The sequence below is a fragment of the Piliocolobus tephrosceles genome, chromosome 11, assembly GCF_002776525.5.
Source record: "Piliocolobus tephrosceles isolate RC106 chromosome 11, ASM277652v3, whole genome shotgun sequence".
NCBI classification, from domain to species: domain Eukaryota; kingdom Metazoa; phylum Chordata; class Mammalia; order Primates; family Cercopithecidae; genus Piliocolobus; species Piliocolobus tephrosceles.
Window position 1 is genome coordinate 117224241 of NC_045444.1, and position 19080 is coordinate 117243320.

General features: G+C 41.4%; 1 protein-coding gene across 2 annotated transcripts in view; it reads left to right on the top strand.

Annotated features, from left to right (window-relative positions):
- Positions 1-19080, top strand: part of CAB39 (calcium binding protein 39) — a 109705-nt gene that overhangs the window by 78741 nt on the left and 11884 nt on the right. For both annotated transcript variants that reach the window (XM_023193899.2, XM_023193900.3), the window contains exons 3-5: positions 942-1106; positions 3253-3371; positions 8722-8890. In XM_023193899.2, coding sequence (XP_023049667.1) covers positions 942-1106; positions 3253-3371; positions 8722-8890 — 453 coding nt within the window. The remainder of the gene's footprint in view (positions 1-941; positions 1107-3252; positions 3372-8721; positions 8891-19080) is intronic.

Here is a 19080-nt window from a genome sequence, read left to right on the forward strand (position 1 = left end):
TCAGGGATCACTGTCCTGTACTGCCTGAAGTCCAGTGTTTAAAAGTCATTGTTTTGGCCAGGCACGGTGGCTCACACCTGTAATCCCAGCACAAGTTGGGCAGATCACTTGAGCCCAGGAGTTTGAGACCAGCCTGAGCAAGATGGCAAAACCCCATCTCTACTAAAAATACAAAAATTGGCCTGGCATGGTGGCACACACCTGTGGTCCCAGTTACTCAGGAGGCTAAGGCAGGAGGATTGCGTAAATCCAGGAAGTTGAGACTGCAGTGAGCCGTGATCACACCACTGCACTCCAGGCCTGGGTGACAGCATGAGACCCTGTCTCAAAAAAAAAAAAAAAAAAGTCGTTTTTATTAGTCTTTTTCATGGGAAAAGGTAAATCTGGCCCTCCTCTCTCTTGAGCAAAAGTAGAAGCTCTTTAGTAACTTTTTAATCTATCACTAACACCTGAGCTTTGCACTCAGCCATTTTTCTGCTCTCTCCCTTATTTCCTCCACACCTTTTCTGTGATAGGACTTGTACTTTCCCTTCTCCCTTATCACTAGCTCATGCCATTCCTTATTCTCCATACTTGCTTGACAGAATCTCTTCATTATTGGGGATCAGCCCAGTTGCCTCTTTGGTGATGTTTCCCTCTCACTTGAGGAAGTGAACCTTTTCCCTGTTTTGTTTCTGCCATACATAAACATGGTTTTCAGTGTGTGGGTGTCTGTTGTGCACATGCTGGCTCCTGTGGAGTGTGCCTGTTGGTTCCCATGTGCACACATACGTAGCGCCCAGCTCCTGAGGGCGAGGATGGAGCTTGCCCACTTTGCTTCTTGTTCATAGGTCCATGGGTCTGTAATATAGAGGGGTGATTTGACAAATTTTGATGTGTTATATGTTTGTTAAAATGAATTGTTTTTTCTCCTCTTCCCCAACTCCTCTCTCTAAAATTAGGCTACAGAAGAAGTTTCCAAAAATCTGGTTGCCATGAAAGAAATTCTGTATGGCACAAACGAAAAAGAGCCGCAGACAGAAGCAGTAGCTCAACTTGCTCAAGAACTCTATAATAGTGGGCTCCTTAGCACCCTGGTAGCTGATTTACAGCTCATTGACTTTGAGGTAAGAAATCAGTTTCTTATTTTTAAAAAATAGTACCCTACACATAATTCTTTTCTGTACGTTCTCTTTTTCGGAACATTGTAAGATTATTCTTGGGCTCTTGGCTCAGGGTTATTGACCTCTGTCAACATGCCTGGGCTGCCTACCTGATTAGCAGAGCAAAGGCAGGAACCTAGGGGTGTTTCAGGCTTGGGACAGGATTCTTCCCTGTTTCATCACATTGGACATGTAGTTTCTTAGATGCTCATTATGCCCTTTCATTTAGGTTGTTTTAAAAAACAACTGCTCATTAGAGAGCACTGTAGCACTGTAGTGCTCTAATAATTCACTGGCCCTTGACTTTCAAAGAATAAACAATCTAAAGACAACTATAGAATGTTAGAATTTCAGAGGAAAATACAATCTTAGAGAACTATCCAGTTATGTCTCTTTGTTACCTGTTAATTCATTACAGCCAGAGACCATATGTGTTTTGTTTGCTTAGCACTGCTTTTAAATTTTAAATTAGTATAACATTTAAGTGACAGGACATTTAAACACAGTCTGAATTTCTGGCTTCTCTTGATTCTAGCAATATTGGATATATAGTCCTACTTGACCCTTCGGCTAGAGCAGAGTTAGCATCACAGGGCATCCACACCTGGGTTTGCTTCTCCTGTCTCAGGCCCATTTGCATCTCCTGCCCAGCCCTGGTAGGCATTTGACATTGTTGCCCAAGTTAATACAGTTGGATCATGCTATGTTAGATATTTAGTGAATTTAACAGTGAGAGTAAATGATCCTGGAGACCATCTGAATAGTCGCGATGCATATATGGTAATGAAGCGCTGTGGCTCTTTGTCATCAGTGTGCTTTGTTTTAAGCCCCAGTGTTTGTCAGCCTGAATGAGTGGATGTCTGTACAGGTGCTTGAAAGACAGGTACATGTTTCAGAGGAGAAAATGACAGACATATAGTCAGATTAAATTTTGGAAAAGGATGAGAGGGTATGGTTCATAAGTTGAGTATAATACTGATAATAAAGTAAAATTTTATTTCTGTCCTACTGTAGAGCAGATAGAACTGCAATGTTTCCATTTTATAGCTGATTTCATCTGTTTTTAATAATGTATCAAATTCCAACAGCAACAATTTTTATTTCCTCTGCAAAGTTGGGGATGTAGTGGAACATCTAGGTTCCTTCTCCTTTGTCTGCCTCCACCTGACCTGGACACTGAATTTAATATTTATGTGGAACTTTAAAGACGTCAGCTTAAAAGAAAATTGTGCCCTTAAGGCTGGTTCTTAAAGAAAGGCTGGTTCTTAGAGGTTGCCTTTACTGCTCCTGAGCTAGTGCGGGGCCCAGGATTATCTCTCTGTTTGTGCTTTAGGTATATCCTGGAAAGCCAGCATTTCACTCACTCTCTTATGGGCTTGTTAGCCTTATAACAAGTGACTGTTCAGAAATGCTACTTAGAGTCCAGTTCTCCATTTGTTGATTTCTTGTGCAGCTTTCTGATTGTAAGATTCACTGGAAGGATCCGTCTGTTTTGTACAGTAGTGTAATGAAGTTCTGATCTCTGAACTACTGTATCATGTGATTCTTAGTACCTTCATTATTAATCTATATAAAGTTTTCCCTAAATAGGCCTCATTTAATTGGAAGATAGGTCTACTTTCCATCAAAGCCCAGTTTCATACAGAATTCTTCCATTTTTAATATGGCGGCAGAGTATATTTTCCTCTCCTTCCATCACTATAAAAGGAAAGCACATATACTGTTCCCAATGTAAGCATCTTATTTGAAGCTGCTTGTTCCATTTGGGTGGAATTCAGATCCCTTAGATTGTTAACATATTGCAGGGTTTTGTTTCTCATATCAGAGTCAGCATGATCCTGAGACTTAGAAATTGTTGAAATTATATGTGGAATATAGTCAGCCCATTGTTGTTTTTGTCAACACATTGTTCATGTTAAAAATAGTACACTAGTAAACTTAGAATATAGAATTACAAATGAAGAGATAATTTAATGTCTATGAATGTGTTAAAGTCAGATACTCGGTCGTAACAGTAAGTACAATGGCCTTATTCGAGTTCATTTGGGAGGGTGAATGGGCATTTTAATGTTTAGTCAGGAAAATATGTTAATGATTGTATTCCTAATAGGGCAAAAAAGACGTGGCTCAAATTTTCAACAATATTCTCAGAAGACAAATTGGTACAAGAACTCCTACTGTTGAATACATCTGCACCCAACAGAATATTTTGTTCATGTTATTGAAAGGGTATGTACAATGTAATAACATTTGTATTCTCAGTTGAACATAAAGGAAAGGTTGCCTTGGGAAAAAACAGGATGCTGAATGTGGGAGGCATTTTCTCTGTAGTGAAGATTATTTTTTCATAGATTTTGAACACCTCTCCCTCCTTGAAATTCAACCTGTGAGCAAAATTGAATTTGAAAATGCCCTACAGGTGGGAGTTTAAAATTAGGTGAATTCTGAGCTTTTAAATTCGCAAATCCAGCATGACTGAAGGAAAAAATAGCAATTCTCTGTGGTCTTATTTCTGTTTTCTAGGACTTAAAAAAGTTGGATTTACGGCGACATAATATGCACGCCGTAAGGCAGTAAAAGCTGCCTCTTAAATGGAGCATGGATTATCTACAGCTTTACTTTGTTGAGTCAGCAAAGTACATGTTTATGAAGTAGTGCCCTTTGATTTTTACCTCTCTGTGTCCACTTACTAATCCATATAATTTGGTATTTCACAGTGCATCTTCCTGAAATTACTACTGGTCTAAGCAGACATTAATGTTTGGGGGTAGTCTTGTCAGTTTAAAAGAAAAAAAAAAAAAAGCCTAAAAACCGAACCATAGAACCAAATGCCCTTCTCCCTCATCCCTGAGCCTCATTGACTGGCAAGGTAATGTCCTGCTGTTTCACACCAGAGTTGTGTGCCAGCCCCGGGTATGGTGTGCATCTGTTTGTCCCAGCTTTGGTGGTGGTCTGTTCTATTAAGTTGGTGGGCAGGCATGTTCCTGGCATGGCTGTTGGTGTAAATCAGCTTGCTCTACTCCTCCTTGCCTCAGTCTGATTCACATCTCTGCGGTTTAACACTTCCCCCAAGTTCAAACTTGTTTAGACAAAGTGTGAGTCAGTGCCTGTGTTGCACGCCAGCATTCTGTTTCCCTCTTTCTATTTCTAACCATCTGTGTTACTTCTTCAGATTTTGGGATACAGAACTTTTGGCATCTGATTTTTTGTTGTATCAATTCAGAGTTGTATGTATAAACATGCAGTGAGTAGTGTGAAATTTTGGTGATCTTAGAGCAGCCTTCAGGTGCCTTTGTATGTTTTTAAAGCCCGTATTTCCTTTTCCATAGAAACCAAGGATTATTAAAATCAATACATTAGTTAACTCTGCTGACATTTTTCACTTCAGAGTAATCAGAGGCATGATATGAATATTGTTAAATGGCCTGTAAAGAAAGACTTTTGAGATACAGTTTATAGTTTAGAGCTCTCACCTCTGCTGGCCAGAGCAGACACTTCCAGCCAGGAAGTACCATGGAGAATGCAACTGGTGGATCCACCAGAAGCCCCTGCCCACCTCCTTTGTTGTGAAAAATGTACATATAACACTTACCAGTTCCTACCTTAAACCCAGCTTCAACAGTTATGAAAGTTCTGTCATTCTTGTTCCTCTAGTCGTTGTCCCCTTTTTCCTCTGACACATGACATCACCTCAGTATGCATCCCTAGTACATAGTACAAAACACAGTATAACACAGTTACGATACCATTTGCCAACCTGATGTCTAATGCCCGATTTGCAGATTTCCTCAATTTTCACAAAAATGGCATTTTACAGTTAGTTTATTTCATATTACTTCCAGGCCAGACATGGTGGCTCACGCCTGTAATATCAGCATTTGGGAGGCCAAGGCAGGTGGATCACTTGAGTCCAAGAATTTGAGACCAGCCTGGGCAACATGGTGAAACCCCACTCTACTAAAAATACAAAAATTAGCCTGGTGTGGTGGCGCACACCTGTAATCCCAGCTACTTGGGAAGCTGAGGCACAAGAATAGGAGGTGGAGGTTGCGGTGAGCCGAGATTGTACCACTGTGCTTTAGCCTGGGTGACAGAGCAAGACTTGGTCTCCAAAAAAAAAAAAAAAAGTTCCAAACAAGGTCCACAAACTGAATTTGGTTAATGTAACTCTGAGTTCTCTTTTAATCTGTAATAGTTAATATTATGCCATTTCTTTGTTGAAGCCTGGATTGTTGGTTGGTTTTGTAGAAAAATCATGTATTTTAGACTTGGCATTCCTGTTGCTTCTGTAACATGTTCCACTATCCACTATTGATTTAAGTGGTGGATAGTTAGATCTGGCTTTTTTAAAATTAGATTCAGATTCACTTTGAGGGGGACAGAAGTTCATGGATGGTGCTATGTGCTTCATATTGGGTGGCACTGGTTATCCCACTTCTGTGATGTTGGGATTGACCAGTGGATGCAGGTGTTCTCAGTCTGTCATCTGTCCATTACAGAATTCTCATTGACCTTTCTCCTCCTGGTTTTAGTTTCCATTGAGAATCATTGCCTAGATTCAGAATGGCAGTTTCCTGATTCTCTTATTTCTTCTTCATATAATTAAATTGTTTTTATAAAGAAGAACCCTTCCTCCTTGATGACTTAGTTATCCCAAAATAGTCTCATTTTTTTAGTATAATCAGGTATTATTTTTTAGTATAATCAGTTGGTGACCTGGCCACTTCCTTAGATAAGTATTGAGTTGTTTTAAGGATCATTATATACTCAAGTTTTTGTCTTTTTAAAAATTACATTTGATATGTCTCAATCGATTCCAGTCATTACTTTCTTGTGTCCAAATTGCTCCATCTTTGGCCCTTGGGAGCTCCTTCAAGTTGGCTTCTGTGTTCTTTTGACAAGACCCCATCAATCTGTGATAGCTTCCTTGCTTTCTGGCGTAGGATGACCATCTTGCTCGTTTTGTACCAGTCCTGCCAGACCTGAAAACAGCCATTTCTTCAAGGAACACTGTGAACTGCATTTTAAGATTTTTGTGCCTTTGTTGATTAATTTAAACTGCTTCCATACAGTGTGATTATCTTCTTAGGCTGTAAGTACTTCTATGGTAGATGTTTATTTGGGGGGCCATGTTGCTAATATTAGCATGCATTTGAAGTCTTATTGCTGGTGTTAGACTACATTTGGAGGCGATTTTTTTTACTGGCAATTTACATGTTAATATGCTGTTCACTCTAGTGCTCACAGGTTATACGGCATAACTGTTTGCCTTGTACTTGTTTATGGTTTAGTCATTTAGACAAGCTTGACAAGCCTCCATCAAAACCTGCTCAACTTGTTGTACCAAACTGTCTTACCCTTGTCCTTCCTGCCTACTAAAGTTCAGCAAAGATGAATTGTATGATCAGCGATTTTGTGAGCAGATATTTCTATCAAGTAAGAGCCAGTCAGCATTCTAGCTGCATGCCTCCACTGATGCCAAGGAGTGTGGTTTTATCTTGTTGAGGATCTATGATGTGTAAGAGGACACCACTACTAGATAACAAATGAGTACTACAGGATTTCAGAGGATAAAATGTGGTTTGAGTTAATAAGGCAAGGATTGATAAAAGGATAGGACTTAAGATGGGAGTTCCTAGTAGTTTAGAATTTACATAGGCAGAAAAGAGAAGGCATCCTAATGGCATATGACTGGGAACAAAGGTATAGGGGCAGGAATGAACATAACATGATTGGCAGCAGTAAGGAGAGAATTTGAAAGTTGTATGGCGGGGTGGGAGGTGACATTGTGCTATAACAGGAGATCTAATGAGGGGAAGACTAGACAGTTAAGTCCAGAAGTTTGTGTTTATTTGATTAGCTAGAAGAAATAATTTTAAGCTCCCAAGCTGGAAATGCTGTTGATACACTTGTGTGTTGGGTAGATTTATTATGACAGAGCTTGAAGAAAGATGCTGGCTAGGAAGCATTTGCAATTGTCCGGGTATGAATTAATGTAGCAGTGGGAATGGATAAAAAGAAATGAAACTAAGATAATCAGAGAAATATTTTTTAAAGCCTTTGAAGGCTTTCAAAGCCTAACATTGAAGGTGGAAGATTTGGAGTAAAGAAGGAAAGGTTTAGAACTGGGATGTCCAATATAGTAGCTACTAACCACATGTAATTAATTGAAATTAAATAATATTTACGATTCAACCCCACAGTCACACTAGACAAATTTCAGGTGGTCAGTAGCTGTATATGGCCAGTCTCTCCATAAGGAACAGCACAGATACAGAACATGGAAATTTCTGTTAAACCTGGTTTAGAACTGGGTGACTGAAACAAAATAATGATGCCAAATTATAGAAATGAGGAAGCAGGCGGGGTGGGGGTGATTTCATGGAGGGGGATGAGATTTGATTTGAGATACTTTGAGTTTATGGTAGCCCTTTTACGGAGGTTGTCCAGAGGCAACAGAAAGTGCCTAATTCAGGAGTAGAGATGGAGGTGGGGTTAGTAGTCGTGGTGGGAGCCATGAGATTGTATGGGCTTTCATTAGCAGGTTGTAGGCTACAGGTAAAGACCTCAGCCAGGCAAGAAATAGGAACAGTCAGAGAGATAGAAAGGAGAGAACCGTGAAATGTTTTATTTTGGTTTGGTTTTTTACAGCCTGTCAGGACTCTTGAGTAGAAGACTCTATTTAACCAAAAGGGAATCTTTACTGGCCTGTTATTTATTTCGCTAGTGTGTTGGGAAATGGAATATGACTACAAGAAACTAGAGGAGAATGTGAGGTGGAAAGAAAGCCAGTGCATGCAGCTTGAGAGGAAGTAGAAGAGAGCGATGTGTTTGAGGGGGCGGAAGAGGCCAGTCAGAGGGCTTGTGCACATCTGAAGGGGAAATGCCTCTTGCTTGGCTGAGAGGTGTCTCTCTAATGACAGGGAAGGAAAAGCCAGAGACATGGGGATGAGCATAGGGAGGGCTATGTGCGGAGAGCTGACGAGGGGGGGCCACCTGCTCCGTCGCCCCTGGGCTCTCTGATGGGGACACTTTGTGAAGTCCTCAGGAGGAGGCTTATCAGCTTGGTAGTGTTTACATGTGGCTGAGAGTCTCCAAGTACTATCTTGAGTATTGAATTAAAACAACAAGGTATAAATTCTATATATTTATAGACCCATTTAGAGACTCAGAATTTGGGGAAATACTTTGTCTTCTGTGTTTTGATTTAGCTTTTGGTTTTTCTGAGTGTCAAGAGCACCATCTGTAAAAGCTAACCCCTGTATAGAGTTATGGTATGACCCGAAATACTTCTCTTGAAATCTTTCAGCTTAAGTAATGAACCTTTAGTCACACAGTCACTCGTATGGCTTTTTTTCTTTGGTTTAAGGCGGTCATCACCAACTAGTGTGTGTTTCCACTCTGGAGTTAGTTTACCTGAGCACATGCTCTACAGAAATACCTTCTGTAATCTGCGATGGTCATTTAGTTAGGATACATGTCCGAAAACTTTCTGCCCTAAAAGTTTGAACTGTTCAGTGTTGGAGTTTTGAAAGAGCAATCATGTTTGGTTTTTGTGTTTGGTTTTTTGTTTTTGCAGGTATGAATCTCCAGAAATAGCTCTAAATTGTGGAATAATGTTAAGAGAATGCATCAGACATGAACCACTTGCAAAAATCATTTTGTGGTCGGAACAGTTTTATGATTTCTTCAGATATGTCGAAATGTCAACATTTGACATAGCTTCAGATGCATTTGCCACATTCAAGGTAACATAAAAACTGTAGAATTCTAAATATGCTTGAAAGTCAGATTAACAGGTGTGCTGTTTTTCTAAACCTTTGTTGCCTTCCTAAAGCTACACGTGGCTGCCCTCTAGTGGGAAGAGAAAGATACATTTTATATGTGTCTGTGTGATAGAGGTATATGCAGTAAAGTCACAGCTTTAAAAGGGTGGAAAAGTTGGATCCTAAAATATATCTAAAAGACAAAAGTCCTGTGTGGTCAACATTTTACTTTGCTGTTAAATTATAATTAAGTATGATATACTGTACAGCATATGTAACAACCAGATTTTCTCCTGTGTTGGAACATTGTGTAGCAGTTTCTTTGGTTAAGCACCAGATGAAGTAGTTGGCTTCTGTTCAGGTTTATGTTAATTTGGAATATACATTTCATGAAATATTAGGACCACATTCAGGACAGAGATACATTGTAGATAGGCCTGAGGAAACAGTGGATTCACCTCTCCCATCTCCTGCTCACACTGGATCATGTCTATTAAATGTAGTACATGGACAGAATCACCTACACTATTCAAATCATAATGTATATTCCCTGCTCCCCCATCTGCCTTTCCTCCCTTGGTGTATATTTGTATAAATTAAATACACACATGATGTGATAGCACTGTACAACGTGTAGATTCTTGTTTTGAGTTACAAGGTTCTGTGCTGTTTACAATCTATGAATAAAACAGGAGTCTTTTACAATGAGAGCAAGCCTTTGTAGATTACATTCCCTTATATAAGTTGCCTAACCTTATGAGTAAATATTTAGAGCTATTTTAATATAAACCAGTACTTGCCAGGCGCAGTGGGTCATGCCTGTAATCCCAGTACTTTAGGAGCCTGAGGCGGGGGGATCACCTGAGGTCAGGAGTTCGAGACCAGTCTGACCAACATGGAGAAACCCCATCTCTACTAAGAATACAAAATTAGCCGGGCGTGGTATCGCATGTCTATAACCCCAGCTACTCGGGAGGCTGAGGCAGGAGAATCACTTGAAACCGGGAGGCGGAGGTTGTGGTGAGCCAAGAATCACGCCATTGCACCCCTGCCTGAGCAACAACAGTGAAACTCCATCTCGAAAACAACAACAACAAAAATACATATATATATATATGTATGTGTGTATATATACATACACCAAAGAATATACACACACACGCACACACACACCCACCAGTATTTAGCATACTGATATGCAGACAACCATGCTCAGAAACCATGAACACTATTACAGTGAGAAGTGGCCACCTTTCTTGGAGGGTTCAGTTTCATGATTTTGAAGAGCCCCTGAAGTAATGAGAACACACTTTGGTCTCTGGGTGAAATATGTCCCACCTCAGTGAATGAATGCCCTAAAGATAGGATGAAACCTGGGGACCTGATCATTAGGATTTTACCTTGAATGAGAATCAGGTGATAGTATGAGAGGTCCCCAGGGATTTATTGAATGAGAATCAGGTCATAGTGTGAGAGGTCCCCAGGAATTTATTTCCCAAAACTCTTAAAAGAGGGAGTCCAGAGCCTCAGGTGAGGCCCCAGATACTTGTATGTAAGTCTACAAAGCAAAACAAAATGAATTTGAGATTATAACATAGAGTGGTCACTATGGTGTCTTAGGTGTCACCACAGTTGGTGGGCTAGGACTCATGCTTATAATGCATCAGTGGAAGGTTATGCCTCATTCAGAAGCAGCAGACCCACCATGAAGGGCAGTGTAGCAGCACCATGTGTCAAGGAGAGATACCCCTGTGTGGAAGGACAGCCAGGAGCCTGAGGGTGGCAGCACTCTGGGCACATGAAAGTGAGGGAAGAGGATTGAGCGGCAGTGGTGTGGGAGAATGCAGCAAGATGCCTGACCCTGTCAGGATGTGAATGACATGCTTCTGGCACAGATGGCAAAGGTGGCTCAGAGGTGAGAGAGATGTGCTGACTACATGCTGGAAATGGGATTTGCAGTGAGTCTTGTCTGGCCTGGCTGATAATTTCATTTCAGTTAGGGCTACTTCTTTTGATAATTCTCACCAAGGAGAAAATGGCAGTGAGGGATCACTATGGGTAAAGCAGCCCTCTCAGGTCATGGTGGCCAGAGAGGGAGACTGGGCAGCCAGGCGGGTCGCCCCTACTTGATAAAGAGGAAGCTTCATAAAACAAGGTAGTGTCTTAAGGGTGAGCTCTGGAAGAGAGAGCACTGGGGAGCCAGCCTGGACTATGCATCTCAGGTGCTCTTGATTGCATGGAAAGGAAGGAGCTGAGAGGAGAGGCCCCCAAAAAGAGGGTTCTCCAAGAAACAAAATTAAGCAGAGTCTACAGCCAACATATCACATGAAAGAGAGGACAGACCTCCCATTGTAATCTCAGGGTGGCTAAACTAGCAGACAGGTGAAAATCACCTTCCTACTCCTCCCTGAAAGAAACTCCAGTCAGGGAAGAAAGGAAGACCAGCAGGAACAGCCTCACAGCTGTACACCAGAGACGCTGACGAGGGACACGGAGCTGCTCCTCTCCTGCCTTGCTGCTAGTCTCCTCTTTGCAGAGAATATTTTTATAATGGAAAAGAAGAATAGATCTATGGTTCATGCTTTCCTTTGAGAATGTGGCAAGAGCGCACTCCCGGGAAACATGCTCTATACACAAAAATTTCCAAACACATGTGGCTCGTCCATAGCTCTGGAACAGGTGCTGAGTCTTAAAAGGAAATTAAAACTGCTCTAGGCCAGGCACGGTGGCTCACACCTGTAATGCCAGCACTTTGGGAGGCTGAGGTGGGCGGATCACCTGAGGTCAGGAGTTCAAGACCAGCCTGGCCAACATGATGAAACCCCATCTCTACTAAAAATACAAAAATTAGTTGTGGTGGCGTGTGCCTATAGTCTCAGCTAGTCAGGAGGCTGAGGCATAAGAATCCCTTGAGCCCGGGAGGCAGAGGTTGCAGTGAGTCGAGATCACACCACTGCATTCCACCCTGCGTGACAGAGTGAGACTCCGTTAAAAAAAAAAAAAAAAAAAAAAAAAAATGCTCTAAATACGTCCAAAACTCATAGCTTGAATAAATGGATACTCAGTAAACCAGATGGCCAAATATTTGTTGATTTTTTTTTTCTTTTTTGAGGAATTAAGGAGATGGGGAGGGGCATTAGAAAGCCAAAAATATGTTTCCGATGTTCTAGAATAAAAGAAGGTAGCTTCCCCAAACTGCGCCCGTATAACGTTCTAGAAAGTATTTCTAAAGAGATGGTTTCTGCCACTCAAAACCGCACAACTACATGGAAACTGAACAGCCTGCTCCTGAATGACTGCTGGGTAAATAACAAAATGAAGGCAGAAATAAAGATGTTCTTTGAAACCAATGAGAACAAAGACACAACGTACCAGAATCTCTGGGACACATTTAAAGCAGTGTGTAGAGGGAAATTTATAGCACTAAATGCCCACAAGAGAAAGCAGGAAAGATCTAAAATTGACACTGTAACATCACAATTAAAAGAACTAAAGAAGCAAGAGCAAACACATTCAAAAGCTAGCAGAAGGCAAGAAATAACTAAGATCACAGCAGAATTGAAGGAGATAGAGACACAGAAAACCCTTCAAAAAATCAGTGAATCCAGGAGCTGGTTTTTTGAAAAGATCAACAAAATGGATAGACCGCTAGCAAGACTAATAAGAAAAGAGAGAAGAATCAAATAAACACAATAAAAAAGATAACGGGGAGATCACCACTGATCGCACAGAAATACAAACTACCATCAGAGAATACTATAAACACCTCTACACAAATAAACTAGAAAATCTAGAAGAAATGGATAAATTCCTGGACACATACACCCTCCCAACACTAAACCAGGAAGAAGTTGAATCACTGAATAGACCAATAACAGGCTCTGAAATTGAGGCAATAATTAATAGCCTATCAACCAAAAAAGTTCAGGACCAGATGGATTCACAGCCGAATTTTACCAGAGGTACAAAGAGGAGCTGATACCGTTCCTTCTGAAACTGTCCTATCAATAGAAAAAGAGGGAATCTTCCCTAACTCATTTTATGAGGCCACCTGATACCAAAGCCTGGTAGAGACATAACAGAAAAAGAGAATTTTAGACCAATATCCCTCATGAACATTGCAAAAATTCTCAATGAAATACTGGCAAACTGAATCCAGCAACACATCAAAAAGCTTATCCACCAAGATCGAGTTGGCTTCATCCCTGGGATGGAAGGCTGGTTCAACATACGCAAATCAATAAACGTAATCCATCACATAAACAGAACCAAAGACAAAAAACACATGATTATCTCAATAGATGCAGAAAAGACCTTTGACAAAATTCAACAGCCTTTCATGCTAAAAACCCTCAATAAAGTAGGTATTGATGGAATGTATCCCAAAATAATAAGAGCTATTTATGACAAACCCACAGCCAGTATCATACTGAATGGGCAAAAACTGGAAGCATTTCCTTTGAAAAGTGGCACAAGACAGGGATGCTCGCTTTCACCACTTCTATTCAACATAGTGTTGGAAGTTCTGGCCAGGGCAATCAGGCAAGAGAAAGAAAGAAAGGATATTCAGTTAGGAAAAGAGGAAGTCAAATTGTCCCTGTTTGCAGATGACATATTTAGAAAACCCCATTGTCTCAGCCCAAAATCTCCTTAAGCTGATAAGCAACTTCATCAGAGTCTCAGGATACAAAATCAATGTGCAGAAATCACAAGCATTCTTATACACCAGTGGCAAACAGCCAATGGAACTCCCATTCACAATTGCTACAAAGAGAATAAAATACCTAAGAATTCAACTTAAAGGGATGTGAAGGACCTCTTTAAGGAGAACTACAAACCACTGCTCAATGAAATAAAAGAGGACACAAAAGGAAGAACATTCCATGCTCATGGATAGGAAAAATGAATATCATGAAAATGGCCATACTGCCCAAGGTAATTTATCGATTCACTGCCATCCCTGAAGCTGCCAATGACTTTCTTCACAGAATTGGAAAAAACTACTTTAAAGTTCATATGGAACCAAAAAAGAGCCTGCATTGCCAAGACAATCCTAAGCCCAAAGAACAAAGTTGGAGACATCATGCTACCTGACTTCAAACTATACTACAAGGCTGCAGTAACCAAAACAGCATGGCACTGATACCAAAACAGAGATATAGACCAGTGGAACAGAGCAGAGGCCTCAAATAATACCACACACCTACAACCATCTGATCTTTGACAAACCTGACAAAAACAAGAAATGGGGGAAAGGATTCCCTATTTAATAAATGGTGCTGGGAAAACTGGCTAGCCATGTGTAGAAAGCAGAAACTGGATCACTTCCTTACACTTCATACAAAAATTAATTCAAGATGGATTAAAGACTTAAATGTTAGACCTAAAACCATAAAAACCCTAGAAGACAACCTAGGCAATACCATTCAGGACATAGGCATGGGCAAGGACTTCATGACTAAAACACCAAAAACAATGGCAACAAAAGCCAAAATAGACAAATAGGATCTAATTAAACTAAAGAGCTTCTGCACAGTAAAAGAAACTACCATCAGAGTGAACAGGCAACCTACAGAATGGGAGAAAATGTTTGCAATCTATCCATTTGACAAAAGGCTAATATCCAGGATCTGCAAAGAACTTAAACACATTTACAAGAAAAAAATCAACCCCATCAAAAAGTGGGCAAATGATATGAACAGACACTTTTCAAAAGAAGACATTTGTGCAGCCAACAGACACATGAAAAAATGCTCATCTCTGGTCATCAGAGAAATGCAAACCAAAACCACAGTGAGATGCCATCTCACACCAGTTAGGCAGTCATTAAAAAGTCAGGAAACCACAGGTACTGGAGAGGATGTGGCAAAATAGGAACACTTTTACACTGTTGGTGGGAGTGTAAACTAGTTCAGCCATTGTGGAAGACAGTGTGGCGATTCCTCAAGGCTCTAGAAATAGAAGTACCATTTGACCCAGTGATCCCATTACTGGGTATATACCCAAGGGATTATAAATCATGCTATTATAAAGATACATGCACATGTATGTTTATTGTGGCACTCTTCACAATAGCAAAGACTTGGAACCAACCCAAATGTCCACCAGTGATAGACTGGATTAACAAAATGTGGCACATATACACCATGGAATACTATGCAGCCATAAAAAAGGATGCGTTCGTGTCCTTTGTAGCGACATGGATAAAGCTTGATCGCAAGGACAGAAAACCAAACACCACGTGTTCTCACTCACAGGTGCAAATTGAACAATGAGAACCCTTGGACACAAGGCGGGGAACATCACACACCAGGGCCTGTCGTGGGGTGGGGCATTAGGAGAAATACCTAACGTAAATGATGAGTTAATGGGTGCAGCAAACCAACATGACACATGTATACATATGTAACAAACCTGCGAGTTGTGCACATGTACCCTAGAACTTAAAGTATAATCAAAAAAAAAAGATGGCTTCTGAGCATTTTGGAAACTACCCACGGCCATCGTGGATTCACTAAGTGGAAGTTCAGTCATATTGATCTCATAGGTACTGGTGGATTGGGGGAGTAAAAGGGCGTGGCTGCCTGGGTTCACACCAGCTCTGCTGCTGATTTAACCTCCAATCTCTTCATCTGTTCAGATGCAGGTAATAACATGACCATATCATCATATCAGTTGTTACGCCTTCACACAGTGTCTGTGCAATAAACATTAGCTGTTAGAATTACTCCTTCATCACAATAAAGGATATGCTAGATGTTGTATAATTCTACAAATCTGTTTTCATGGAAACAGTAAAAAAGCTGAGCTAGATGGAGTTTCAGTATAGTGATTCACAACCAGTTGTATGTTATACACTACTGGCAAGTAAATTGCCGTCACCCTGCAGAGAAACTTCTAGTGAATTTCCACAGGGCTTTCCCCACCCAGCTGAACGTTTTTATTAGTGACTGAAATAAAGGGTGACGAGGCATACTTATCAAATGTGTAGATGTTAGCCATGAAGGTAAGGACAGCAGATAACAGAGGATCCCAAAACTTAGAAAGGTCAGACAGACCAGAATATAGCAGGATGAAGTTAAATGCAGATAACTGAGGTCTTCCACTTGATTCAACTGTATAAAATATGGAATGGAGGAATAACAATAGTTAATATGAAATGAGATACTCAGTATAATAATTACTAGAATGTAGATAATTTCATATCATACTCAACCCTAGGAAGGAAGTGTTGTTATTACTGACTTTACAGATGAGGAAAGTGAAGCCTAGAGATTTTGACTGAAATCAGACAATAAATGGGGAAGTCAGACTTTGGACCCAGGCAGGCAGGCTACCAGAGCCCACTTTGAGTAAACAATTTTGAATACCTCCAATACAATTAAGCAGTACGATAATGTGTCCCCCAGAGCTCCATGTGACCAGGTAGTATGTAACCTAAGGAGCTAACTGATAGTCTCACTCCGGTATGAGCTTATCAGGTAACAACACATAAATGTGTTCCATTCCAGGCGCTACACTTTAAGAGGCACATAGACAAATAGATGACTTTCAGAAGACAGTAGATGGTGAGGGGGACTCAGAACCCTGTCATTCGAGGAGTGGTTAAAGGAACTGGACGTATTTAGCCTGGAGAAGAGAAGACTCGGTAGGGACCTGCCATGAGAGCACTACTTGTATTTGAAGTGGGGTCCCATAGGAAATGGACAAAACATGCATCTGTCGGCTCTGATGGTTCCTGGAAAGTCCTTGGGGATAGGTCTGACCCTAGCACAGGAAGAACTCTCTCACTGTAAGAGCTCCAGCGGTGAACCACACACCTGGGAGAATTGAGTTCCTTGTCCTTAGACATAATCAAACATCAAGTAGGAAATGGGGCCAAATGGTTTGCCAAGATGAATGTGAAAATAAGCCCCCTGGATTAGCAGAATTTCTTCAAGGATCCCAGGGCTGTCTTAGTCACATGATGTTTCGGCCCAAACTCAAGCTTTTAGGAAGCTTTTAAATTCAGCCCACCCTAAAAGTTGGCTGCTCAGTCTGCTGGACTTGGGAAATGATCCATAGTCTTTCTTCCATTATACAAGGGTCTGGCATAGACTGGAATTCAGATAGATGGAAGATCAGGAATCCTTTTATTCTTACCTCTGCTGACTGACCTTGCAACTCTGCTGTTCTGGGGTCACATGCACCCTAAACTTTGCAGGTCTGCATGCCCTTTGCCCATTATGTTCTATTCTGTTGGTCTACACACAGCCCCTCCCACCCACACTCACACCAGTTTGAGCTGTCCAAAGTTTTTGGCTGCAGTCACTAGGCTAAGGTTCCTTCTCATCTCGCGGTAAATAGAGGCACTGCTGATTGTCCTCATCTCCTCCTTTTCCCAGCTTAGTATTCACCTTTTTCTCTGTGCTGGCTGGCTCTTAACAGTTGCTCTTTTCCTACTAGTGTTTTACCCCCCCAACCGCCTCCCCAAGCCTTTGAATGACCCTTTTTAACAAAGGGTTTTCATCCTGTTACGTACTGGGTCCAACTGCTGCTTGGGCAGACTCTGAGTGCCCCTTGCAGTGTCTCCTACCCCAAAGCCATTGAGATTTGATTTCTGGTTGGCAGCAGTTTCCTGAGTTTCCAGGTGATAACACATAGAATCTCCCCTACATGGGAAGATGGTAGAGGTCCCCCTTTGCATGGCCCATCTGTGAGCCTCTGGCTCCTTTTGAGATACCTTGCAGAGTGAATACTTGCTTCGGTAAAAATGTGTTGTGCAACTAATAACACCTAGAGGGCCTTTGCTTTATAGAGTAGATACTGTCTTCCTACCTGTTCCTAAGAATCCAACCCCAGTTGAGAGCCAGTGTCTCTCAGGACCCTCCTGCTTGGCATTCTCTTCATTATGTTATGACAGAACAGTGAGCAGCAGGTTCCTTCTGCTGTACTTCCTCACACTGGCCTCCAGAACGATTTAGTCGCAAAAAGGTAGAAGCAACACTGTCTGACAGGGATCCTGACACATGAATTCCTAAGTTAACATACTCATTTGTTATTCACCAAGATTGTCAGTGCCTGCTCTGTGCCAGGCACTTATGGTTATGTTATGTCATGTCATGTTATTTGAGATGAAAGTTTCACTCTTGTTGCCCAGGCTGGAGTGCAGTGGTGTGATCTCGGCTCACTGCAGCTTCTGCCTCCTGGATTCAAGCGATTTTCCTGCCTCAGCCTCCTGAGTAACTGGGATTACAGGCATGCACCACCACACCCAGCTACGTTTTTGTATTTAGTAGAGATGGGATTTCACCATGTTAGGCTGGTCTCGAACTCCTGACCTCAGGTGATCCACCCACCTCAGCCAGGCGCACTATTCTTTAGGTGTGGGAGATTCAGCAGTGAACCCTACAGACAGGCATTGCCTTGTGGCACCTCCACAAGCAGGACACCAGCCATAAACACACCGCAATAGCATGTTAAATGGTGCTGTCCATACTTGATACATTCTCCTCATGTTCCTCTCTCCTTTGCATCTGTGACCCCATGGACCACAGTAGGAAGATAATAGAAATTTTCTTACCACTTTCCTCTTCTTTACCTGGAGGGGAAACATTGTAACACTTCTTGCCAAACTCAAGGGTACTCAGAATAAACCCCACGTTTTCTAATATGTCCTGTTGAATCCTCAAGGAGGATTTGGGAAAAATTGGGTAGGTCCTTCCTGGGCATCCCTGTGATAATCAGGAAATACAACACATACCCTATCCAGCAGTTTGAACAACTGTAAATCTTTGGGGTGGGGTTAGAAACCTTCTCAAAAGCATACTTTGAAGATTGCTGAATGTGATGTTTTTCCAGACATGTTCCCTGATTTTATCGGTTCATTTGTTGATTTATTAAATATTAAGCTCTTACTATGCGCTGGGCACTGCATAGGTGCTGGAGATTCAAAGATTAATAAAAACAGACATGATCCTGGTATTTACGGAACTTACAGTGTCGTATAAGAGAGACTTGAAGCAAGTAATCCCACAAACCAGTGTAAAGTCACAGCTATGTCTGGTGCTTTCATGCTGGTGACCAATCAAGAGGAATCGAGGGCCGAAGGATGAACAGTAGGTAACCAGGCAGTGGGGAAAGCCTGTACAGAGGCCCTTTCGGGAAGGACTTTCACAGAAAGTAGGTGACAA